Genomic DNA, 26,751 nt, shown 5'->3' on the forward strand with positions numbered 1-26,751 from the left:
GATATTGTTTGGGATGTGAGGTGGAAAATTGTCCGCTGCAAATACTCCAAGAAACTTATATTTCAGATGTTTACAGTTCTGAATGAGATCCTGCAACTGAATTTCATCCATATTTAGACGGTCGAAATTGGAAGGACGTTCTTTGTAACTTTGCGGTCGGAGGTAATAAATACATTGGATGAGCGTATACCCCAAACAAAAATTTCAAGGTTTGCTGTCAAAGCGTTTGAGAATTGAAGATCGAGTGAAACTGAGCAGTTAGTAAGTTCTGGATGCAAGAAGTCATGAGCTGCCTGCTGTGTGCTAGTGAGATCAAAACACATAATAAAGTGCTGTTGGTAGTTATCCAGAGTGATTCCCAGCCCGCAGTGCAACAAACCTAGCGCTGATAGTGTGTTGAAGAAGAGACGTTTATGATCTTGTGTACTGATTGGAGTACTTGCTATTGGTAAACCGTTCCGTCTCAAAGTAACTTGCTCCAATCCAAACTTTTGATAATGAAAAGGATTCGTTCGGTTTGTTCCTAGAAATGCATTATTTGTGTTCAATGCTATTATAATTTGTCTCACCGGTTCACGAGCAAAAATGTCTTCCTGTTGCCAGCTGCGCTGACCAGCTGTTGCAAGAAATGTTTTCGTAATTTCTTCTTGATATGGGTAGTTCGCAGGAGTTTTGAGCAAAGTTGATTCAATGGCAGAGAGCACATGGTCGGTCACAGTCATTTTTCTAACATATAGGTTCGCTTCGAGTATTTGCAGCTTGTAATGCTTGGCAGCATCTTCAGAAATAATGAGAAAATCTTCATGAGAACGTCTGTAGGAAAGTCTGAGGGTAACACCGCTCAACAAATGCTTGTCACATGTGAAAAAATCAACTCCAGCGGGTCCATAGAACCAAATTTCCCTCGATTCACGGACCAGTTCTCGTTGATATGTGAAATCAGCTGCATCTATTGCAGCGGGATTCTTTTCAAAACGATATCCCTGACACTTAAGCCATGAATCCTTGGCTCCTTTGCTGTTAGAAAATTCTGTTCCAATAAAGCTTTTATGCGCAAAATACTATTGGCATTTGAGATTTTGAGTCCATTAGCAGAGAGGGTACAGTCAGAGAAAAGGGAATACAGGGAGTTGTTTACGAGGAACGGTGAATCAGACACAGTAGGATCAGTGTTGTCGTATCGCAGATCAGCTCCATTTGATTGCGTTACTTTGCATCGTATTTCCCAATAAATTTTTTGCAGGTCAACAAAATTATTACGGGAACCGGTGATTTCAAATTCAAGCATTGGTCCATTGGGTGAATAGACAGGTCAAATTTTTTGATCAAAAGCGTTTTCAAAAGTAATCAAAAGAGGTTGTTTTTCACACAAATCCAGAGAGCTATGGGTAGCTTCATTGGGTAACAAATTAGCGATCATTTTTGATGTTTGAGAAAAAATCTGCTCGACTTCTCACTGGTCTGGTTTTTCTTCGAATGGTTGTTTTTCTTTTTCGAGCCCCTACTGACCTTCTTCTTCGTAATCCATTCATTGGTGTCTTTCGACGACGACGTCTACCACCACCGAGTTGTTTTCTTGCAGTTTTTGTGACAGTGTTTTTCAATGCTTGTTTAGGAGACTTCTTTTTCATAGCGACATCAATTAGTTCTGGCGCTGCACTCATCAAAAGTTCTCTGCCCAGTTTTTTCGCAGCCGGTAGAATAACCCGTCGTGCAATCGGTATAGCAACACGACCAATACCAGCAGCCAAAGCGCCAAATCCACTGCCGCGTTGTCGGTAGTGTCCAGAGAAATGAGGAAGTGAAGCTTGCTTTGCATAATATTGTTCCATTGGTTTTCAATCAAAGCGCTTGAATTTTAGAGTCAACACAACTTTACCAGTTCCTGCAAAGGGCACTAGTCTTCCAGTTTCTGTGCGCAACTGTACCGATATTGATTGTACAGATGAAGTGAATAATTTTTGGTAGTCTAAATTAGTGAAGTTTTTTCGATGATTAGGTTCAATGCTGCAGGCACTACCGTTTTTGATGCGTCTATTTGAATCAATGACGCGTAACAATGGGGCCTTTGCATCACCAACAGTTTGGTATTGAATAATGTCAATATAGACAAAAATTAGACTTGTCCCACTTGATAAGTCAAATGGGAAATGAGATTCGTACAGTTCGTTTCCCTCATAAGATGCATCGAAGGAGGGTATCATTTTGTAACCAATGCGATATTCACCGTTCTCATCAAGCTTTGCATTGTAGCCTAACAGACTGGGTATTTGGGGACTTGGGAATGAGATTACTTCATTTGCGTTCATCCAAATGCTCATGCTATTCGTGATTTCTTGAGGACTCGCATCAAAATGAATTTTGTCTTTGAGTTTTGTTTTTATCTCATTAATCAATTGTTCTATAAAAGTGTACTCTCCTGATTTGATAAAAACTTTTTCGCCATAGTAGGGTCTGGAAATTGTATTCCGATTGCCAGCGTTGGATTTACTGGCTACTACTTCGGATGCTCTGAAGTACGCAAATTCCTCATCAGTAACATTGTTTAATTTTGTGGGGAAAATTATTTCTGAGAGAGCAACTCTCCAATCTCCGTCTAAAGCTATTTCTTCTTTACAAAAATTTCTAAAACTGGCCAAAGTGTTGTCTGGGAAATAATCCATTGATGCTGTTGAAATCAAATGTACAGTAAACTCATCACTGCCCATTTTCGTTATAATCAGCTTTGTTTCCAATTAAACTAAGTTCTTTTTCATAAAATTTTCCGCTGATTTCTTCCTTTTCCGCATCAATGAGACTGTATGTTGGAGGGTTTACAGTAGGAATGGCAACTATTTCAAAAACTTCGTCTGTAAAAATCTGCTTGTAACCTTTTCTAAAAGGTAAGTCAGTCTTCGCTATTCGCACATAGTCACCAACATAAAATTTTGGTTTCTGTACCAACTTCGATGAACTGTTTGCTATTAATGAAACTAAAGCAGGCACATGTTTTCTTGTGACCTTGTTTGGAGCCAATTTTGTAACTCTATTAACGCGCGAGTTAATCGTTTGAACAAAACTTTGTAATTTTTCAATATAACTGTAAGTCCATTCAAACTCCAAGTATTTGTAGATAATACTTTTCAGCGATCGAATGTTTCTTTCGGCAAACGCTGATTTTTTTTTCACTGTGAGTATTGTATTTGATGATTTCTCGTTTAGTACATAACTTTTCGAACTCTCCTTTAAACTCGGTGCCTTTGTCAACCCAAACTTTTTTTGGTTGTTTTGTTTTGATCATTTTTTTGAAAGCTTCGGTTGTTTCTTTAGCATATTTGGTCTTCAGGGGTTCCACTCGTAAGTAGCGAGAGAGACAACCGACAGCAACTAATAAATATCGTACCCCTCGGTTATATTTAGCCAATTTGTCAACATAAGCCAAGTCAATAACCAAATTTCGTTGATATCGTTAACAATCACTTTTAGCCGAGGATATGTTTTACGAAACAATCCATACTTTGTATGTGATGATTGAGATCTCAGAAAATTTTTAACTTTTTTGGTGAGAGTTGACTAGCATTTGTTAAATTTTTAACGCTACCAAATGCAGCTGGACCTTTCGGGTAGAGTAATTTGAGTTTCTTTTCTTCACTGATAGTAGGATTTCCATTCTTTTGTTGACGTCGTCGCAAACGATTCTTTACTGCTTTCATAGTTTTTATCATCGTCGTCATCGTCGTCGTTGGTGGTTGGGAAAAATTCTTTTTTTCTGGGTTTTTCTTTTGTCCGATTGCTTGGTTTTGGGTTTGAAAGTTGTCGATCGAGTCTTCGAAGAGGAGGGTTTCGATCTCTTCGAGTCCTCAGTTGTCGGGTTGTCGGAGACGAAGGAGGAAGAAGTTGAGGGCTTAGCTGCTTCGCTCTTAAGCGAGCGGAGAATCTGTTTGGCATAAGTGTTGGACACTAAGCTAGGATCAAGATTCAGTTCTTTCAAAATTTGAGGATAAAAAACACCCTCAAGTTTTTCTGTGTTTTGCTGTGTATCGTACAAAAAGGATTCAATTTTAACAAGTGTTGGTTTTCCTTGAATTAGAACATATCCGTCAACGTCTAATGTCAAGGATTCAACTTTGAACAACTGCTTCAGCACTATGTTTGCCCTTTCCAATTTATTAGCTTCCAATAGCTCTTGAATGGATTCCATAACCTTTCGAAACACTTCAGCGGTTTTTCCATAACTTTTTTCATACTTTTTTTCTAATCTCTTTGAACTTGTCTGCTGCAGTGAATTGTATGATTCAATATTTTCTTCTGCTTAGTCATCACCATCACCACTGAAATTAGTAAGTGCAGATAAATTTCTTTTTCGAAGATTTGGTACTTCATTACTAGGGGTTAAAAGAATAGGAGATGTTGGGTTTAATGGTGGTGGAGAGTCACGGCTGATATTTTGTTCTCGAAATCGTTGTATGTAATTGAGTTGAGATGATTTGTCGTTAATTAATGGATTATGAAGGATTTGAGATTGTGGTGCAGTTTTTTCATCTGGAGCATATGTTTTTCGAGGAATGAGGATGAATTCTTCAGCATACATGCTTAAGGTTCTAGTTTTTCAGGTAAATGTAACACGATTCTCCGATTGACTTAACCAGTGAAATATTGTTTGCCAAAACTTTTCGTTTTTCTCGGATACTAAACTTAGGGTCAACAATTTTTCCAAATGGTATTTTCTTACTCTCGATGAAACTCTTGTTAGCTGGAACATGTCCCAGAAAAACATTTACAAAACAATCGCAAAGAAATCTAATAAAATTTGAATCAGCTCCTGTCAAAATTGATCTACAATGGCGACTATTGAGCATTTGCTTCAATATACATAATTCTTTCTCTTTCATTTTCAAGAGATGTGCTAACTGCTTTTGAGGATGGTAAATAGAAAATGGTTGGTGATGGTGGAACTATGTTTGACGAATAACGAAGACATTCTGAAGTTTTGGGATCCAAGTCTATCAACAGATGACCGAAATCTTCTTTCGTTGCTAACTGATACGCATGACGGAGGAATTTTGCTTATTCAACTGTCTGCCTAAATAATCAATTTGTTGAATGTCTCGTGGTGATTTGAACAAAATTAAGTGAGTTGTATTCAAACCTATATTACGTGATTGCTTACTTTGCTGAAATAAATTGTGCTTGACATAAATAACATGAACATTTTTATGTCGACCTGCTGTAGCTAATTTAACAAAATCTTTTTCATTAAAAATTTTTTCACAGGTATCATCAAAGACAATCATACAATCCCGTAAGTTATTAACAATTTCAAAGCTGGACAATTTTAAAAATTCAATATCAAATTTGTTGTGAGAAACAAAGGAACGGTATTTGGGTTGATCGTGAAGATAAAAATAAAATACATTGTTATACGATGGATAGAATGTACCTTTGAGAAGCATTTGAAAAATTAAATCAGTTTTGCCAGATCCCGAGGGACCTGAAACGGACATAAACAGACGATCTTTTGTTGAAATGATCTTATTCATTATTATAACTTGGGATTAGTTAACATGTAACCAACTGTACTGGATAGTATTGAAAGCCAAATGGCAGTCTCAGCACAACTAAGGTTGTAAAAAGACAATTTTGAAATCGATAAAGAGAGCAAAATGAAAATGAAACAGACTTGTGTGAAAAAGACAACTTCTGCAGACGGAAGAGAAACAGAATTACAAAATTTCCAAGATCTGTTTTCGTGAGATAAAGACTTTTCGACAACACCAATGTCAACAAAGTCGCAATCATTGGTCTCGACAGTGGCGGTTTCTTCAATTTCCATGTTTACAGAAAGACTTTTTTGGCTTATTTGTATCAAGGTTGATAGTTACAACTGCATACCAATCACCTTTTTTTCTCTCTGATCTATTGCCGTTTGGTTTGTATTTTATTATATATCTTGCTATGTTTTTGTCTGTCAGATGTATCCGAACAATTTTTTCTACGTTTCCGGTATTGATTTCGTCTAATAACTCTTTTGGTAAATTCTCACCTGTTAAACTCACATTTTGTGTGTTTTCTTTTGGCAAAAAATTTTTTTGGAAATTTTGAATTTTCAAACACGACATGTTAGCAACTAGTAATCACACAAGATCAAAAGAAAATGAAAACAATCAATAGTTATATTTATTATGATTCACAAAACTTGGCATATTTATGTGATTCTTCATTTCGGTTCAACAGGCAAATCAATTCCTCGTTCAATGAAAAAAAAACTCATATTTTGTGAATTTGTCATGGTTACAATTGGATTTGAACTTTACAACAAAATGAGCAGCAACTCTGGTAGTGGCTTGAACTAAATGTATTTCCTCAACGTAATCAGTTTTGACTAATTCTTTCAGTTCAGCTGGAAGCTGTTGGTCATGTAAATGGATTTGTCTTCTCTCTCCCAGCTGAGGTTGCAGCCCTTCCAGGTTGAGATTGAACAACGGAATTGACTGGCAAAAATCCTGGAGTCTGGACATTGTACAGGTGAAAGTAGTCAAGAACTGTAAAAAATTTCCATAAATTATCGATTTCGATATCGTTCAGTGTAATTTGTTCGAGTTTTTGCAGGAGAGGTTTTCCTCGACAATCTAATATGCCTGTCCGCGTAAGAGTAACTTTAATTCTTGGTGTTAAATTGTTTTCAGGACTCTGATTAGTCATCGAAGCGTGAACCACCAAATTTGGAGATAAGGTTGTTTGCATCATTGGACAGTTCATTTTGTAACCAATCGAAAAAAACTTTGGATTTTCTACGGATACAATGCTTTAATAATTGATGCAAGGGAAGTAAATGAGAATGTCGTTTGCAAATATGTTTTTCTTGACCCAATAACTGTTCAATCTTTGGGCAGCCAATATCTTCCAAATTTGTCACGGGTAATTTCAAGTATTCAGCTAATGAAACAGATTTTTGTGTACCCTTTGCAAAAAAATGGGAGTTTGGGTTCCTCAATCGAATGCTGTCAAAAATTTGATCCAAATATGAGTAAGGGTATTCACCTTCGTCCCAACGGAGCCCGTGTAGAAATTTAGATACCCAATTGTAAGCTTTTTCCTCTTCTTTTGATAAATTGTTGAATTGAACTGGTGGTAGAAAATGAATTGTATCAATTGTATTAGCAGAGCAAACAGAAAGTTCCTTTATGATCAAAGGTTTCTTGCCACATTTAAATCCTTCAATATCTAAAATAATGAGATGGTTGAAAAACAGATTTTTAGTTTTCTTTCTTTGGGTTAACATGACTTTCATTCAACATTCCAACAAACGAAATAACTTTGGTTTGAATGCTTTAAGAAATAAGCAAAACGCAATACCTGTCACGTGACCCAGGTAACAGTTGTTTATTGGACAAGGCAAAACATATGTGTACCCAGGACCCGTATGATTTTTTTTCTTGTAAATATCCTGCTGCGTCATGTAATATAGCATGTATTCTAAGGAATTTGAATTGTTTCAAGTGTTTGTCAAGCGACGAATTGTCTATTCCAATTAAACCACCATATGGTCTATTTTTCAAAACAAAATCCAAATTAATATCAGCATCCAAATACAAACAAGTGGCTAAAAAATACTGAAATCTGACTGATTTGTCTGGATATTGTGATTTTAAGTCTATAAAAATTTCATGAATAAATTTTAAATCAAAAGTTGAAATCATGTTTACTGAACTCAATATAATGAAAAAGGAATAATGAAAAGTATCAATTAAAACTTAACTTTCTCCTCAACAATAAATTTCACAAACAAAACATCAGTATCTACATCAAGTTTTCCATATCCATTTGTCAAAATATCCTTTATTTTACAAAATGCGGCAGAATGGGGTCCATTAATTAAACTTTCAAATCTTTTCAAAGTTTCTGTATTCATCTCATCTGTTTGAACATGTCTGCTTTCTGTATGTTTCTTTGAAACTGAAGTCGAAACTCTTACGGATTTGTTTGACGTCGACGATGCAGCATGCGTAACTGTATTATCAATTCGTTTCTGTCCCCCAACTGCCGGAGATTTTTTGCAAACGTTTTGATTTGGTGAAGTTTGTTTGTTAGATGATGTTGTAGAAAGCAATAAATTGGGTAAACGTTTTTTGATCGCAGTGAAATCTAACAAATCGGGATTGGTTGCAACAAGTTGTGCTGAGTAAGTGAGAGCTAGTTTAAGCTTGTCAAATAACTCACCGTTTCCTTTGACATCTTTAGCAGGAGAAACTAAGTATTTGAAGCAAGTGAAAATACAAGAAACACTGAAACATTTTTGGGAAGGAAAAAATTGGTTCAATTGTTCCTCTGAATCTACTTGAATTAATATATGGTAATGAGTTTTTTTTTCATTCTCGACTGAAAAAGGGCAATATTGAGATTTGAAGTGGCTTCCAAAAGCATAATTTTTAAAAGTAGATAAATTAGGAATTTTTTCAGTGATAACAAATTTGAAATTTGGTTGAAATAATCAGGTAACACAACTTCGAACATAGCTTCTGCCATTTTGTAAAGGAAAATTATTTCGAGTCGTGCTTGAAATCGTTTGTGTTTGAGGAAAGTTGAGATTTCCTGGCTCGTTTACTGTTAGACTGTGGTTTGTCTTTGTTTTCAACAGTATCAGAAATTTCACTTGTTTGCGCTCGGATTGACTTTCCCGACTTTAGTAATTTTGAAAATTCTTCGCTGCTTAAGGAAAGTCTTTGTACACAATCAAATTCAGCGCTTTCAGTTGTTTTTTTGAAAACTTTCAGGAATACATAAGTTCCAGTTTGGTCATATGTTTTCAATGTAGCACGCACTAATCTTTTACTGTTTTCCGAAATATCGAAATAGCAATCGCCAAAATCTTTATCTGCATTTGCTGTGGTGCTTGTTTTGGTTTTATTCCTTGTAACGAGTAAATTTTCAAAGTAACTTGATTCAAAACTGAATAGAAAAAAATGAATGGTTCCGATTGATTGTATATGTCTGCAAAAGAAAGCGTTGTATCTATTTTAATTTATATACACATGTACTTTATATCGCAAAGATATTGGATTGCAATTTAGTTCAAATGAATAAGTATTTTGTGCATGTACAACTGATAAGAATTTTAATGGGTGTTAAAGGTCACAATGTTTAAACGTTATTTTTGATACAAGCTATTTGTTTGAATGCAATTTAGATAAACATAGAAAACCACGCAAGGTAACATAAATATTTTAAACGCCCTCCCTTATTAAACTGATCAAAAACTACATAGGAGGTCTTGAAATTTCTAATTTTAGAAGAACCAATCCCTATTTTAATCTCTTGAGGCGTTTTCACAATTCATTTCAGTTTCATTTCTCTCCGCGTTACGTTTGTCCTTTTCTTCCAACTTTTCTTCAAAAATGCCTTTTTATATTATTGCCGGATATTCCAATCACGAAAGAACCATTTTTTATGAAACCGTTCACGGTAATTTTGTAGCAATAACTAACGAAGAAAAAAGTTTCAATTCTGATGAGTGGACTTGTACTCATCACGTTATGATTCCCAAAAATTTTTTACATTTATTCAGTAAACTTTCCTTAAAAAATTCAAAGAAAGACGAAGAACTGAATATAAAGTATTTGAGTTACCTTACAAATTCTGGTAAATATACGGATCCTGACGAGCCTCTTGCTCTTCAGGTTGATATTTCAACTTTATCAAAACCAGTAAAAAAAAATTGTATAAATACGATTGTGATGTTACTCCGATGTGTGAAAACCAGTTAGAATACTTTGAAGAAATTGAATATTTTGATCGTTTATGGGGAATGGAACAGATTGAACCACCATCATTAGTTACCCCGAAAGCTGATCCTTCTCCTACAGTGTCACCATGGCTTGATGAACCAGATTCTTCAACTCCAACGCGCACCCCCGAAGCGACAATGAGTAATCATATGGAAAATTTAACTCCTTCTCTATGCCTTGCACCAAAGAAAAAACGGAAGCTAACAACACTAGAGAAAGCGCAGGAGTATTTGGACCTTATATAACTTTGAAACTGAGGTTGAGTTTTATTGACTTTGTTTGTTTTTATTGTGTATAATAATTTAACTTTAAAATTGAGTTTGAGTTTATATCTTGTGTTTGTTCATTAATTATCACACGATTGTGTTCTGATTAATAATTTAATATAAAAGCCTTTAAAATTTGAAGTTAAAAAAATCATTTCTTTTTTAATTAAATGACTATTTTTTTCAATTAAAAATTTCATTTTTTCCACAAATAGGAGTTAACATATTATTTTTGAACTTCTTATTTACATTAGTAATCTTGAGAAAAAAAAATGAAAAGCATCCATATATATGCTTATTTTTAGAAAACAAGATTAAAAAAAATATCAAATTCGTTTTTTGAAAAAAAGATAATTAACTTCAAAAAAAACTTTAAAAAAATAATTTTGGATGAAAACTTATATTGTCATATGTTTATTCATTTAATTATCATACAAACTGAACATAATAAGAAATAGTATAAAAGATGTTTAAAACCAACTTTTTGTTAAAAATAAATATTTTTTTAATGTTTTTTAGTTAAAAATTTTGATTTTTTAATTACAAAAAGGAAAAAAAATGCATTAGTTTTTTCTTTTTCTTCAAATTGGAGTTACCATATGATCATTGATACTGTTGTCTCCAAAAATTATCTTTATAAAAAAAATACAAGTATCCATCATCATACTAAATATTTGAGAAAAATAATAAAAAATCAAATTTTTTAATTGATGACTCATCGTTTTTTCATTTTTCCGAAAAAATGCGATTTTCAACCTGAAGACGCAATTTTTTATTATGAGCAAGTAGTGTTGTTATGAAAGTGCAATGAGGGGCACGACTAATGAGATTGTGGGAGTAGATGTTTTTTCAATAGTCTTCAAGAAAAACGCTAATCCCCTTAATCCCCCCTGAAACAACAAACTCATTTTTCTTTACAGAAAAGTATTTTTTCTGAGTTTTTTCTCATATCGAAAGACAATTGAGACAAATTCATGATGACATGGACCGTGCCACCGCTCCGTGATTGACATCATTGATAACAATGCGCCTGGAAAGTTAAAAAACTGACAGTTTTTCAGTTTTTGCTTTACTTATTCATCATTTCAACTGTTTTTGATACAAATTTTGACATTTTTATAGAATGTTCTGTCCCCATGACAATTGGGATATTTAGGATCTATCATGTGTTGTGACATGCTCAACTTTTATTCGCAATTTGGAAAATTTCATCAATTTACAATTTGAATTGATAAAATATAAAACTAAAACTTTTCTCTCTTGGCTCTAAAATCATTTTGGATTAAAATTTAGCTCAAACTTGATTTGCTTCGATTAATTTTTATCGTTTGTAGTAATGATAACAATTCAAACAACAATTAATCTGTTTCGCCCAATCGAAATTTGAGTTTGACAGTTATGGCGGGAAATTCAAATCTAATTCAAATTTTGGCGGGAAAAGAGTTCAAATTCAAAGTTAAGCGGGAAAAGCTATTCAAATTCAAACCGAGAAGGGAAAAAGGAATTGAAGCTCAGTAGTTTAAACCTTTTGGTGTTTGGTTGGGATTCATTCCCTTTCCTGCTTCGCTTTAAAACAGTTCCAGAACGAAATTGGTTTCAAGTGTAACTATTGTCCCAAAGTTTTTACAATAAAAACGAATAGATCTCGTCATGAACGGAACTTTCACGCTGTTGAAAAAGAATTACCCGTTTTTACTTGCTACCATTGTAAATTTAGCAGTTTACTGCTATCAAAATTACAGCAGCATATTGAATCAGATCATCAAAAATTTAACAATTTATGTCGGTATTGTCGGCTTGGTTTTTGTGAATTTAAAGATTTCAAGGGTCACATGCAATCAGAGCATGGGCTACCTGTTTTGCGTCAACAACTTACATCACTCAGCAACCCCTCTAGCTCAATCACACAAGCAAACGATATTGATAATTTTCCAGCCTCAATTGAAGTTCATGAATCAGCCATGAAAAATACGTTAATGACTTTTATGATTCCCAACCAAAATATTGAACATGATCTTATCGAATTTATGACCTTGAAAAAAAATGAGATTCAAACTTTGATACTAGATAGAACCTGTAATGGACCCTGCAAAGTACAATTTTCGGTTAAACTTACTTTAATCAAGCATGCTACTGTTGTTTCGGACCAAAGCAAGCAACAACCTGAAGACGAACGCGTTGAAATTTTTGCTAAATCTATGATGACTCCCCTTTATGCAAACGGTTTGTCTGATGAATTATTTCTCGAAATGCTCGAAAAAATGGAAGCTGTGCTCCAGAATTTTTCAGCCCATGGTAGCGGCTGGGTTCTGCAGCGTGTAAATGAGCTTTACATTAAAATCGGAAAAATGTTGCCAATAAGAGGCTCTTCGTTTATACCTCTACCTGCAAAAATAGCAAATTCGCAACAATTGATTAATATTCGTAATCACAACGACCACAATTGCTTTTTGTTATGCTACACTGCCGCCTATCATCTTAGATATAAGCCTGATCTAATTGTCGGTAGTTTGGTTGATCCTAAACTTGAAGAGACAGATCCACACACCTATACAAAGCCCGGAACGCCACAGGTTTCTGATAATTTCTTTATGCCAATGAGCTTGAACATGATTCCTCAATTCGAGCGACTTAATAACGTTCAAGTAAACGTGTTTCAATATCAAAAAGGAGATCTCAATCCAATGATTGTCTCAAAGTTTGAAAGCTCAGATAATTTTATCATGGATTTGCTTTTGTTATATGAACCCGGAATACACCACTTTGTTTTGATAAAAGATCTACTCCGATTTGTTTGTGAAGTTCGAAAGCAAAAATTCCGAAGTTTCCTGCAGTTGTGTCGTAACTGTTTTCAAATTCATTACAATGAAATTGATCATAAAACGCATGAGCGAATTTGTAAAGATCATGAACCAGCTGTAGTTATAATGCCAACAGCTGAAAATGGCTGCCACAAGTATAAATTTAAAAACTTTCAAGCTCTCTGGTATGCACCTATTGTTGTTTATTTTGATTTCGAATCGTTCCTGAATCCCGTTACAACATGTATGAACAACCCACAAATTTCCTCATCTCGCGTTCTAGAAAAACATGAACCCTCCGGGTATTCAATGGTTGCTATTGACCATGAGTCCTCAGAACCATTTTTCTTTAGTCTTGACAGCTCTGAAAATTGTTTAGAAAACTTTATCAAAGAGTTACATCTATTAGCCCGAGACGTTTACATCTATAAACGGAAAGTGCCACATTATTTGGGAGATCGCAGCCAACTGCGTAAAGAAGAAACTTTAACCTGTTGGATTTGTCAAGAAAACTTCAGTGAAAGCGAAGAAAAGTGCCTGGATCACTGTCACTCTTCGGGAAAATTTCTAGGATGGACCCACGACAAATGTAATTTAGCGCGAAGAAACATAAATTAAATTCCGGTCGTGGGACACAATTTGCAGAATTATGACATGCATCATATATGTCTAGCGTTGAACGAATGTGACTCGCGTAGTACAATACAAGTCATTCCATCCACCGATGAGAAATATCTTTCACTAATTATCGGAGTAGTGGTTAAAACCATTACACGAAAAGATCAAACAACACAAAACATTTATGAGTATCTTCGTTTTATAGATTCTTTCAAGTTTCTAAACTCATCACTACAAAATTTAGTTGACAACTTGCCTGACAACAAATTTACAATTCTGGAAAACCACTTTCAAAACGTAAGCCAAACTTTTAGAACTCTATTACGTAGAAAAGGATTCTATCCTTACAATTACATGACCGACCGTAAAAAGTTTGACGAAAAAGAGTTACCGCCTCTCGAAAAGTGGGTGAATAAGTTAGAAGGAGATAAAATTGCTATTAATGCTGATAACTTGGTTGAAGCAAAGGAAGTTTTCAATCAATTCAATTGTCAGAACCTGCGAGACTATCATGACTTATATTTGTCATGTGACACCTTGCTCCTAGCCTGTGTCTTTGAGGAATTCCGCTCTATCAGCTATGAAACATAACCTTGATTGTGCTCATCATTTCACCGCTTCTAATTTAGCTGGTGACGTTTTCAAGCGGGTTTGTAAAGCTGATGTTGAATTGCTAACGGATCGAGATCATTTAGACATGGTTGAAAAAATGATGCGAGGTGGTACTGCATCAATCTTTGAAAAACGACAATTCACTGCAAACAACAGGCAAATGAACGAAACATTTAATTCGAGCTAAGATACTACTTATGGCTTCATGGTTGATGCCAACAACTTATACGGTGGAGTAATGCAAACTCACAAACTGCCTGCACGTCATTTCGAGACAATCGGAGTTAGAAATGAAAGAAATAATCACGAAAACGAAGATGAGAATTCCATGTCAATAGAAGAAATTTTAGCAACACCTGACGATTCAGACTATGGTTATATTGTTGAAACTGATTTAAAATACCCTCATTTGTTGCATGAAAGTCACCGTGACTATCCATTGGCACCCACTAAGGAAGTTGTTCAAAAAGATTGGTTGAGCAGATACCAAACAAATATCTCAGAACAAATGAAAAACAATGAAAACTGTGGACCCGCAATAGGTAAAGTGAAAAAACTTCTACAAACTTTACATGATAAAACTCATTATGTAATTCATTATAAACTCCTGAAACTCTACGTGAAGCTTGGCCTTATCGTTACAAAACTGTATCGCATCGTAAAGTTCAAACAAGAATTGTGGCTCGAACCGTACATAACTCTAAATACAAACAAACGGAAAGCGGCAAAAAACAAGTTTGAAGAAGCCCTGTACAAACTATTGATCAATTCAATTTATGGAAAAATGTGTGAGTCAAAAAGAAAGAGAATGAAAATCAAGATTTTACGAGATGCTGAAGAAACAATGCGAAATATAAGTAAGTTTGAATTTGAAACCTACAAAATTTTTGGCGAAGACATGGCTGCATTGACATTAGCACCAACGAAAATCAGATGGGATGTACCCACAATTGTAGGAGCGTGTATACTAGAGCTAGCAAAGTTTGAGATGTACAAATTTCACTACGAGGTTATGAAGCCCAACTTCAACTGTCACCTCTTGTACTCAGACACTGACAGCCTAATGTACGAAATAAAAACGGAAAAAAACTCGAATTTTTATAAAAAAACTGTACGAGAAACGTGAAATTTTGGACAACTTTGACTTCTCCAATTATCCATCGGACCACTTCCTCTACAATGTAGAAAACAAACTTACAGTTTTAAAGTTTAAAGACGAATTCCCGGGTGATATAATTACAGAATTCGTTGCATTGAAGCCAAAGCTTTATTCAATACTATCGCAAAGTAAGTACATTTCCTTCAATAATACCGGCTCAAAATTGTTCAAACAGTGCTTTTTATTTTCAAAAATTAAAAAATTTCGAAAAAAATTTTTGAAAAATTTTGAAAAAAAAATGTCAAAAATTTTCGTTGAAAAAAAAATTAAAAAAAAATTTTGTCAAAAAAATTTCGTTGGAAAAAAAATTTGGTAAAAAAAAAATGTTATAAAAAAAGTTTTGTAAAAAAAAATTTTGTCATCAAAAAAAAAAATTGGAAAAAAAAAATTTTATGAAAAAAAAAATTTGTCATCAAAAAAAATATGGAAAAAAAATTGAAAAAAAAAATTTTTTGGAAAAAAAAATTTTATGAAAAAAATTTTTTGTGAAAAATTTTTTTCTGAGTGAAATTTTTTGAGATGACTTAGGTTTTTTGGTGCTTCTGTGGGTGGGGGTAAGGGGGGGTGTATAGGTTAAATGGTTATCACCTTTTTTTAAAGGGGGGTGGATCTTCTGAAAAGGATGCGTTCATACTTTTTTTTTCAATTTCAAGTATTAGTTTACAAAACATTTAGATATATAATGATTAGTGAGCATCATTTTTTTAATAGATACACGGAAGCACTCAGCAAAAGGAATCACTAAGGTGACTCAACAGTTGCTAACTCATGAAAAATACATCGAAACTCTCGCGTCTGGAAACCTTGTACGAGCCGAAAATACTCGCATCATCTCCGAGAGGCATATTCTGAACATTGTTCGAGCAAACAAAATCGCATTATCAGCCTATGATGATAAGCGATACATCCTCAGCGATGGTATCTCTACATTGCCATACGGTCACTATAGAACAGTAAATGCTTCTATCTTTCCCGATAGCAATCAGGATGATGATGATGATAGCGAAAGGAACGTGAGTGAAACTAATAGCACCAGTCACCACAAAGATCAAGATTTAGACGATTGGCTGAAATTTTTCGAGGAAGAAGATGAGATAGTCGACTGGGATCACGAGAGCTCGAACCAAGAAGAAATCTTTACGCAGGATACGAATTTTGGGTCAGAAGATAGCTTTCTTGTGTTAGATACTCAACCGAGCCGTTCGTTGAGAGACCTCTTAAATAGTATCACCAGCTATGAAGCTCCAGATCCAGGTAGAGTTCGTGTCACAGAAATTGTTGAGAGTGATATCGAAAGCGATGATTTGGTTGATCCAAACGCAGTTACTTCTTCTTCGTCGTCGGATGATGAATGGTACCTCGACCGCGAAGCAGTTGAAGATTCAGCACCGCAGTCAAAAAGACGTAAAACAAACAAAAAACTCTAATGTTGTGTGTTTGATTCAAGTTGAATACAAAATTTAATGTTGTAAATTAGTGAACTGTATTATACTTACTTTCCACGTTTGTTCACTGTTAGGTAATGGCGGGCTACTTTAAATCCACTTTTGGTTTTGTGTTACTATTTTATCTGGAGTGGTTTTGAGAGTTTTCATATTGGAATTGACCCCAAACTGCTTTTAGTGCGTTTAACCGACACTTACTTCAGAAGATTGTGTGTATAATTCAACCTTTTCAGTTCATATCTCTTTTCACCAAGACCAAAGCGTTTGTAGAAACATTGAAAGAACCAATTCGCAAAGACCTTCAACAGCAAAACACAATAAAAAGTTTTAGTTCAATTGGAATACAACATAGCTTGCCGAGCTATAGGTGGCGGAAAGAAATAATATATCGACAGTACGATTTTGTTTTAACCAACACAACTTTCACATAAGGATCATTAAGTATAAAAATTATACATAGGGATCATTAGGTATAAAAATTATACATAGGGATCATTAAGTATAAAAGTTATACATTGGGATCATTAGGTATAAATATTTTACATAGGGATCATTAGGTATAAATACTTTACAAAGGGATCATTAGGTATAAATATTTTACATAGGGATCATTAGGTATAAATATTTTACATAGGGATCATTAGGTATAAATATTTACATAGGGATCATTAGGTATAATCTATACCCAATGATCCCTGTAGGGATCACCCCCCCCCCCCCGATCCCAGTGTCGTATATCTATACTACTTTTATGTATGAGAATTGTATGATCAATTTTTTTTAAATTAAAACGTCGAATTTTTCATCACCAGACCCCTTTTTTAGAATCAAACAGCCGCAGAAATTAGTTTATATCTTCTTTCAGCCCTTTTTCGAAGTTAACGAAAATTGTATGACAAGCAATTTTCTATACAAATGATGCATGAAATTGTCTGATAGGCATTTTTGGTGTGTGGAGGTCAACCCGGGCAAGATAAAAACTTGATTTGGATTGTTCAATTCTTGAGCTGATGGCATCCTAAATCCGGTCTTTAAATGTTTCTACGTTTTGTAACTATTAAAAATTTAGATATTACCCATTTACTAATCAAAGAAGAAATGAAAATTGTTGAAAATTGACCGATATCATCAAGAAACAGGGGCGGATCTAGGATTTTCTGGGGAAGGGGGATGAATCTTCAAAAGTTTTCAAAAAATTTGTCGACATTTTGTAGGCCGACCAAATTGGTTGTCCGAGATCTTTCATAGCACTAAAAAAAACCTGTTTTGATGTTTTGATCAATTTTCCGCGCCGCAGGCAAGAACTTTAAAAAATATATGCCAAAAGTGCGTTTTCAGAAAGTTGTGTTTTTTCGGCGTACACTCTCAACTCAAAAATTAAATATATTGGCGCCAAAGGCGCCATTAAAAAAAATAGGCTCCGTTATCTCAAAACAGTATTAGGGGTGAAACCTTTGGTACGGCAGAGGGTCGAATACCTGAAAAAGAAGAACGTCCAGCCCCTTCTCGCCCCCCTCTAAAACCGCCCCTGCCAAGAAGCTTAGAATATTAATGAGGGTCACGCGTAAAACAGCAAATTTATCAAATTTAACTTAAGATACTTTTTCTGGCTTTTTTGCTGTTTTCAGATTATACTTTTATCAAATTTGAGGTCAAAAAATTTTTGAAGTGACGTTTACATCAGTTTTTGGAGAAAAAATATTCAATTATTTAAGTAAATAACCAATAGCTCGATTTTCAAGCTTAAAAATGTTTGTAAACAGAACTGAATCAAAATTATCTAATTTTTTGGTGAACAAGCTTTTCATTCCAAGGAATTGAATTCAAAAAAACGCAAATTGATTGACAACCCGCATGCAGCTTCAAGCGTTAATAATCGATGATAATAAAACTTTAGTATCATTCCTACAAAAAATGAGGAAAAATTAATTTTCATCAAATATTAATCGATTTTAATCTCTCTTTTTGTATTGAAAAATGATCAGTTATAATACATCATAATCGATTATTATCGATTATTTTTATCCGAATTTCTATTTATTTGTTTTGCAAAAAAAATCCCTTGTGATCGATTATAATCGATTGTTTTATCCGAACTTCTAATCTAATTGTTTTGCAGAAAAAATCCATTTGAATAGATTTTTTTCGTTTATAATCCTTTTTGTTTGCCCATTTTGTCTTTGACCTTGCATCAGACCTGCTTATGTCTTATGCTTTTTGTAGACGTGGTTCATGTGAAAAATAAGAAAAATGTTTTAAAAAATTCCAAATCAAATCAAATTTATAAAGTTTTTATTTTTTCACTTCGTTTTGATTATAGTGTTTCATTATGCACAATTTAAGTGTTTTTGACATCCAAAATTATCAGCACACTGCTTTAGTTTCATTTTTGATATATAGAAGTGTTATATTTCACATACCGTGGGATTTTTTCAACTATTATGAAGGGATCTTTATGCAAGTTTTGTTTCGTGGTAAAACTTTGTATTCCGATAAGCCAAAGAGTGACAAGACATCTCACTTTTAAAGATTTTTGAAAGAAAGAAGGATTATAATCTTTTACAATAGATTATCATAGATTATAAGAGATTATAAGAGATTATAGGAGACTTTCGGAAAAATTTTAATTTTTTATGGTGTCACGAAAAACGTTTTCATTATAGTGGATTATAAATCGTTCAAACAGCTAAACTTGGCGCTTATAATTAATTAAAAATTTTTCCATAAAGGTACAATTGTAATTGTAATATAATGGATTATTTTCTTTTTTTACTGAGTGCAGGACATCTGATAAATGCAATCAGTTTATAATGTAACAAGTTTTTATACTTTGATTGTTTTTTGCATCTGCCTTATTAGACTGTATGACAAAATTTTATTACGTTTTCATCCACAAAACATTTATCTGTTTTTAGAGATTTTTTCAAGCTGTTATGGACAACTGCGTGCTCGTAATTTATTGTTTCTCAATTAAGCAATTAAACCTTAAGTCCGTTAATTGTTCATCTCACGGGGTTTCTCAAACTTTATAGCAATTTTATTTATAAAAATTCATTGTTTATCTTCTATTTGGATACTTCGAAGTTTAATTTATATAGTTTTTCAAGGTATTGAAAGCGTTGTATTTGTTGTTATAAGGACTAGTTCAACCAAAACATCACTTTAATTTATCGTAATGGCGGATTGGAAATTTTTTTTTAGGAGTCGAGGTTTATTCCTGGTTAATATAGGGTACATCCACGATTTATTTTAACCAATTTTTGTTAACTATTTTTTTTAGAAATGTCATTAGGTTCTTTTGACAATGGTTAAATCTCTAATAGCAAATTCTGCACTTGCTATCATTCGAGCGAGCTTTTAAATGTTCACACTAATAATAAAATTAGCGCAGATTTCAACTGAATCAACTGAAAAAATGCGGATTCCCCTATCAGTTTTTTCAAACACTTTTTTAAATTTCCCACAAAAATTACGTTGCACATAGATTTCACAGATATAATCGCCTAAATTAGTGAACCTAATAAGTACACAGCTTAGCTCTTTTTCCTCCCCCAATTTCGCTGGTGGGGGGAAAAGACGAAAGAGCTCACACTTTGACCTCGTACGGTAGGTATCAAAAACAATTGTGTGGTGATTATTTATTGCAAAATCTCATTTTTCTGTGACAACATTAAGGTATTTTTCAAAAGAAACATTTAAAAAGTGTAACGGCAAAAGACCTGTTTTAGTATCAATCAGGCATTGCACCGGAAAATCCCCCATTACATTTTTTTGTAATACATTTTTGCAATACATTTTATGGCAATACATTTTTTTTTAATTGCAAAAAAGTAGCTTTTTGTCTGCTTTGAACATTATTTTCGCAGTAACAAGTATATTTATTTCAGTGCAACGATTGCATTCAATCGGATCTATTCCTCAAAACAATCTTACCTGCAACTGTGTTCCTCCCCTTGCTAGTAATATCCGGCTTTCTTTACCAGAAAACTTCAACAAATCTCACGGAACTGAAACAAGTTGAGAGAAAAGAACTTTTGGCGACATCGTTCAAGATCTTGTGGGTCGGTTGGGTAATCTGCGTCACGCCGTATACCATTAAAGCGTCTCTATATTCTTTGTTCAAGTGGGACTCCGAAATCGATGAATACACCGGCGACGCAAGCTACGTTGATTTTTACTGGTTTCTCATATATATGGTTTACGGAGGCTACCATGAAGGTGGTCAAAATTAGATTGCACATGTATCGATAGTTCTTTCCAGGACAAAAAATGACAAAAACACAACAATATAAAAATTGTTGGATCAGCTTACTTTTTAAGAGAAGAAGTTTAGAATGTTAAGTTGAATTTCAACGAAGTTCAAGTAATATGATCAGATTTTCTACTATAGAGGTATAAAATAAACATTGCTAAGCTGTTATCGGGAACTTTTTGTAAGTTAACTTCTTCGCGCCGCTGGATAACAGCAGCGTGATAAAAGTAAGCTGAAATTTACATGCAGTACAATTGTCGTCGAAGATCCATGATATCACCGAACTTGTCAAAAATAGACTACGTGTAGAAAAAAATTACCCATATTTTTTACATAAAAAAAACTTGAAATAGTCAGAAACTGACTTCGGAATTAAAGGCTTGGGAAAAACGAACGGCAAAGTTGGAGTTTTTCTAGAATTATTAATTTTTTTTATGTTTCTTTTTGAGCGGATGAGTCGGAATACTGAATCGGAGAAAACGCTTCGAGACTATCAACAACCATTCAAACTATTCGCAACTTCTGAGGTTTCTTGAACTCCATTGGATTAGTTTTCGCTTCTTGGCTGCTTCTCTCAAACATGGCAGCAACAAGTTTTGGAACTTGCTTACAGTGCTCAATTTTTCTTGACTTTTTAATGAACGTGGACTTAGGCCGTACTTTTTAAAGTTAAGGATCCAGTTAAAGATCCATAGTTTGAGTTTCAATGTTTATTAAGTAGATGGCTGGCTAGTTCTGCTATATTCTTCTTATTTTTTTGGCAATACGGTAATATTACGTCTATGTAAGTATAAAAAATAACTGAGTCTGTACCTAGAATTATCAACTTGAATCTAGAACAAATCAGATAGTAAATAAACATTTTCACAACTTGAATTCTCTCCGTCTAAACCATCTGGCCCCAAGGAATGAAAGTTCTCACGAGCAGCACATTGTTTAAAGTTACCTATCATTTGAAATACACAATGAAACTGAACATAACTGATTTGAGATCAATATTAACTATCCAGCCGGATGACTCCTATCTTTTATGGTTGTTTTTAGGAGGACTTTTTTCATTGTGACAGCTTCAACCCAATTGAAAACACAACTCAGAGCTTCCTTTGATTATTTTCAATTGAGTTTGTGAGTTGCGTTATCGTATTTATCTGATGCCAAATTTTTGTCATTATGTTTTCAATCAACGAATTTGAATGAAAATTTTTAACCTATAGCTTCTGCTGTTACACAACAACTTGTAACTGACTTAAGCATGTAAAGTAGTTTCAAAAGTTCGAATTTAACTAAGAATTGTTACAATGCTAATTTAAGAAATCCGGAAAAGAAAACAAAACTTAAAAACGGTTTTCCTCAAAATGGCAATAGACAAAAATTTTAACACCAAATTTGATAAGAAATATATCAAAATTTTTTTGTATGTTGTCTTTCTCACGCCGCTAGGTAACAAATGGCAGTGTGCTAAAAGTAAATCGGAAATTGTATGCAGTAAAGTTTTCGGCAAAGTGATTGCAAGAATTTTGTCTAACCATATACCAGTTAAAGAGTAAAATCATCCATGAAAAAAAGTGATGCATGAAAAACCTTAAGTTGTCAAAAACTGAAGTATGAGGTTAACGGATTGGGAAATTAAAACAGACGAGCGGCAAAACATGATTTTCAAGATTTTTCTGTTACTTTTGAGCGGATGGGTCGGACGGTTGGAGGATTATAAGTAGGAGAAAACTTTTTGAGATTATCAAAAACTTCGTACGTTTGTCGCAGTTAGGAGTTTTCGTACACAACATTGGATTGGTTTTCGCTTCTTGACTGCTTCTCTTAAAATTAGCGGCAACATTTTTTGTGTTTGTGTAGAGTGTCAACTATAAGCCCCTGTTAAAATTGAAGGTCAAGAAAATATCCATATTTTTGAAGGTTTTCTTAAGAGATGACAAGGGTTCTCCTATAATCTTGTTTTTGTTTTTATCATTTAGTCTAATTTAGTATAATTACAATAAGTGAGTCCATTTATAATAGTTTTAAATGGAATCTAGAAATAACACAGCGAGTAAGTAAACAGTTGCACATCATTAATTTTCTCCGTCTTAATTTTGTTCCAAGAAGTGCTAGACCCGAAGAGCAGCTAACATCGATCAAAGTTAACCATATAAGCATCCAAATAACATTAAAGGTAGATTGAGTTTCTGTGACAACCACTGGTTCGTTCTAACAACACTGAAATTGAACTAGAGGTACATCCTTAAATATTTTATATCGTTGGTTTCAAAAACGCAACTTAAAACGATCTGTTGACAATTCCTCAGCGGATATCATAACATTTTGAAACAAAGAAAAAATAATCAGTCTAAAATAGTATTCAAAAGCTTATACTAACTACTATCCAAAACCCTGAACATCTAGGAGTCACTTTTGATAACCTCTTCAATTTCACTGACATTATTCGACATTATTCCCAAATAAATTCCAAGAACGCAACAACTTTATGTATTACTTTAAGTTATGTATTACGAAGCTCCTGTCTGGTCACTTTCAGTAAAAGAATCTATTTAGAGAGAGCTTCAAACCTGACAAATAACAGAACTTATGAATATAACTGAAAGCGCAAAAAATGACTCTAACCGAACACCATCTTTGTGAAACTCAAATACCGCAACAAAAAACACAATGAAAAATTGCTCAACATGTTCTAACCAACAAGAACGATGTGAACACCACCTAACCAAGCGCAACCCCATTTTCATGATTTAAAGAACCAATTTTTTTTTTTTAAATTACAATGTTCACGTCGAAAAAAAACTGATGAAAAAGATGAAAATGATTATGTGACACAGGATGAAAACGAAATCGCTTCAAGACAACTCAATTCATTCAAATGCATTCAAATACAAGAAATCCAATGTCCAAAAACCCAATAAATTGACTAGGTCTCAATTTCCACTAAAGTTTCAGACAAAAACAGTCTTACCAGATTTTTACGACTTACTTTTGCTCAACTCCGCTCTGGATATAGCACACAAAAAATAGTCTTTTGTCGAGACTGTTCAAAGCATCAAAAATTATTTCTCAAACCGTAACGCTAGTCTGCATGACATACGACATCTTTTCAATCGTCCATCGCACTCAAAATCTTTAAAACTTGACAAACTGAAAGAAAACCCGGCGGCCGTCCTAAAGTGACTCCTATCAACAAAACTACGGGGAGCATAGGGAGGTTTTTCGGTTATCCTAAAACTGCCTCTGGGACAAAGTTTACTCAAAACTCTCAGAAGCGAGCCTTCCCGCTCCTAGCGAATTATAGGAAAGTCAAATTTTTTGTTTGACAGACGAGACAAAACGATGAATCAATCTCCATAATCTTCGATTATGAAGTACTGAAATTAAACGACAATGAAGGCACAAGTTAGTAGGCCCCTTTTTAGCAATTACATCAACAACACGCCTATTTATTAACGTCACTTTGGAGGCTTTTCTTTTAAAGTGACTGTTTCAGCTCAATTAGACACTAAATTTACAGGCTCAATTGTCAAATTAATTTGAGTGTGTGTTGCGGAATCTTACATAAATGAAAACAAACTGTTGTCACTATCTCTTTCAGTCAACAAATCTGAACGATAACAATCAACCTTTAACTGCTCATTTTGTTTTTTCAAGACAGTTTGTTTATCTCAGTTGAGCAAGTAAAGCACTTTTAAAAAAAACTTGCCTTCAAAATGACTTAAAGTTGCTACACTGTTGATTTAAACTACCCAGAAAACAAAAATATTTTGATACCAAACTTGCTTAGAAACTTGAATGAAAAATAATTGCCTAATGTAATTTGCAAAACTCGGGTAACATAATTTACCCCAAAGTTGAATAGTGTTTGGTCTGTTAAAAAATAAGCCAGAAAAAGTGCTTCAATTGCTGACAAAACTTTATCAAAGTGACGCTCTTATGCAGCTCAACAAAATTCAAAGAGAACATAAGCTTCAGAATTTCGCAAAATCATTCAAAAAATCTTTTCAATCAATTTTTGATGTTTAACATCAAAAAGTTGTGCGTTTGTGATGTATCAAGATTCATAAAAAATTGTTTAATAATTGTAAGAACATTATATCTTCACTGAACTTTGTTCGACTGCATAAGAGGCTCACTTTAGTATAATTCTTCCAGCAATTGAAACTTCAGTTTTAGCGTAGTTTTCAATTGACTAAATCCAAAATCTTTACGATTCCAGTTCGGATACTGAGTACGAATTTTGTTTGGTCTTTATCATTTTTTGTCTACTGTCAACCTAATTTGAAATAAAAACGCATTCAGAATTTCAAGTTTTTTTTCGTTTTGTTCGCATTGTGTTTGTGGCCCATTAAGGTCACCAAGATTGAGAAAAACGGTAAAATTAATGATTTAACTCTAAAATTTGACCAAATTGTAGATCTGACTTTGATGCCTGGCTTTAAGACGATATAGCAAGCAATCATGTCAAAAATTTCAAAAGCCTCCTTTATATGTTGCAATCAACTAGAAATTTCTTCGCTGTTAAAAAACTTCAGTTTACTGTGTTAAAAACCAATATCTACTTGATATGGATGCGATAATTTTTTCGCTGTTGAAATAATTTCTTAGGGAAACTAGTTTCTTCTTGATGAGAAGTTAAAAAGTGTTTATAAATTCCTTTAAAAAAGTAGATCAAAACAAGACATTGCAATCCGATTCTTCTAGGCGAGAGTTTGGCCAATCAAAGAGAGAAATATGTTCAGCATCGCGCCAACTTCATTTTGGAGACTTTATTTCGATCGCTGAAAATTTCCTACAGCTTCATCAATTCTATTTTGCTGATAGTTCTTCTGAAACCATTCAATCAGCCTTTGATCAAAACGTACAAGAACCTAGTTGCATATTTGAAGCAATCCTTGAAAAATTGCCGAAGCGAACAAGTGTTTGATGACAATTATCCCTAAATAAGTTCTTATATCCAGTTTGATGCACCATTGCTGTCTTCACAAAGTTTTAACCGGACATTAGAAAAACCCTAAGCCCTAGAGCCCTATCAAAGCCAATCAAACAAGAATTAAATTTGAACCTGTTAATTTGTTTTCATGAAAATTAACAAACGACACGTTACAAAAACTCGGAACGAAAATAAAGGGTCACTTTTAACGAAATTTTGTAAGGGGATAAAAACGGAAAAAAGAGTCCCTCCTTCTTTGAGGTGTATCTGTTTTTTTTTGTTATACAGCGTTAAAAATAACAAATCAGTACCGAAACTTCAATTTTTGAAGAGATAAACATAATAAACAGACAGTTGGAAAAAAGTCAATGGTACAGGGGCGGATTTAGGGGGGGGGGGGAGGGCGGACGCCTCGCCCCCCCCCCCCCCCACCTTAGGGATTCGACCCCCTGCCGACCCAAAGGGTCCCCCCTTTGATACTTTTTAAGAAATCCATTTTTTGCCGACCGACCCTAAAATTTTTCTAAAGAAGCCTTGGGCGCCAATATATACTAACTTTGAGGGGGAGCGCGCGCCAAAAAAACGTCAAAAATTTGCCTGCGGCGCAGAAAATTTGGCCAGAACAGGGACTTTTTAGTGCTTTAGAAGAGCTCGGAAATTCAATCCGCGCCTGCAAATAGTATACTAAAAAAACACTCAATTTTCGGTTTTCGAAGAAAAAATACACAGCCTCAAAGCATTCGAATTTCTAGAGTTTTTTATCAATGTTCAGAAGTTTAGTCCAATATATTTGTTGAAAGCTATTAGAAAAAAAAATGAATTCAACTCAAAATGAAAAAAAAATCAAAAATCAAACGACGCAAAAAAAAACTTCAGACTTTTATAATTACTTTAAAAAACTCAAAAC

At 34.1% G+C, this 26,751-nt stretch overlaps 1 protein-coding gene across 1 annotated transcript in view; it reads left to right on the forward strand.

The window, feature by feature from the left end:
• Positions 1 to 25,905, forward strand: part of LOC134853345 (uncharacterized) — a 39,670-nt gene extending 13,765 nt beyond the window's left edge. Inside the window, exons 5-6 of the mRNA XM_063869321.1 lie at positions 20,553 to 20,883; positions 25,616 to 25,905. Coding sequence (XP_063725391.1) covers positions 20,553 to 20,883; positions 25,616 to 25,854 — 570 coding nt within the window. The 3' untranslated portion in view covers positions 25,855 to 25,905. The remainder of the gene's footprint in view (positions 1 to 20,552; positions 20,884 to 25,615) is intronic.
• The last annotated feature ends 846 nt before the right edge of the window (positions 25,906 to 26,751 follow it).

Source organism: Symsagittifera roscoffensis, chromosome 8, assembly GCF_963678635.1.
Source record: "Symsagittifera roscoffensis chromosome 8, txSymRosc1.1, whole genome shotgun sequence".
NCBI classification, from domain to species: Eukaryota; Metazoa; Xenacoelomorpha; order Acoela; family Convolutidae; genus Symsagittifera; species Symsagittifera roscoffensis.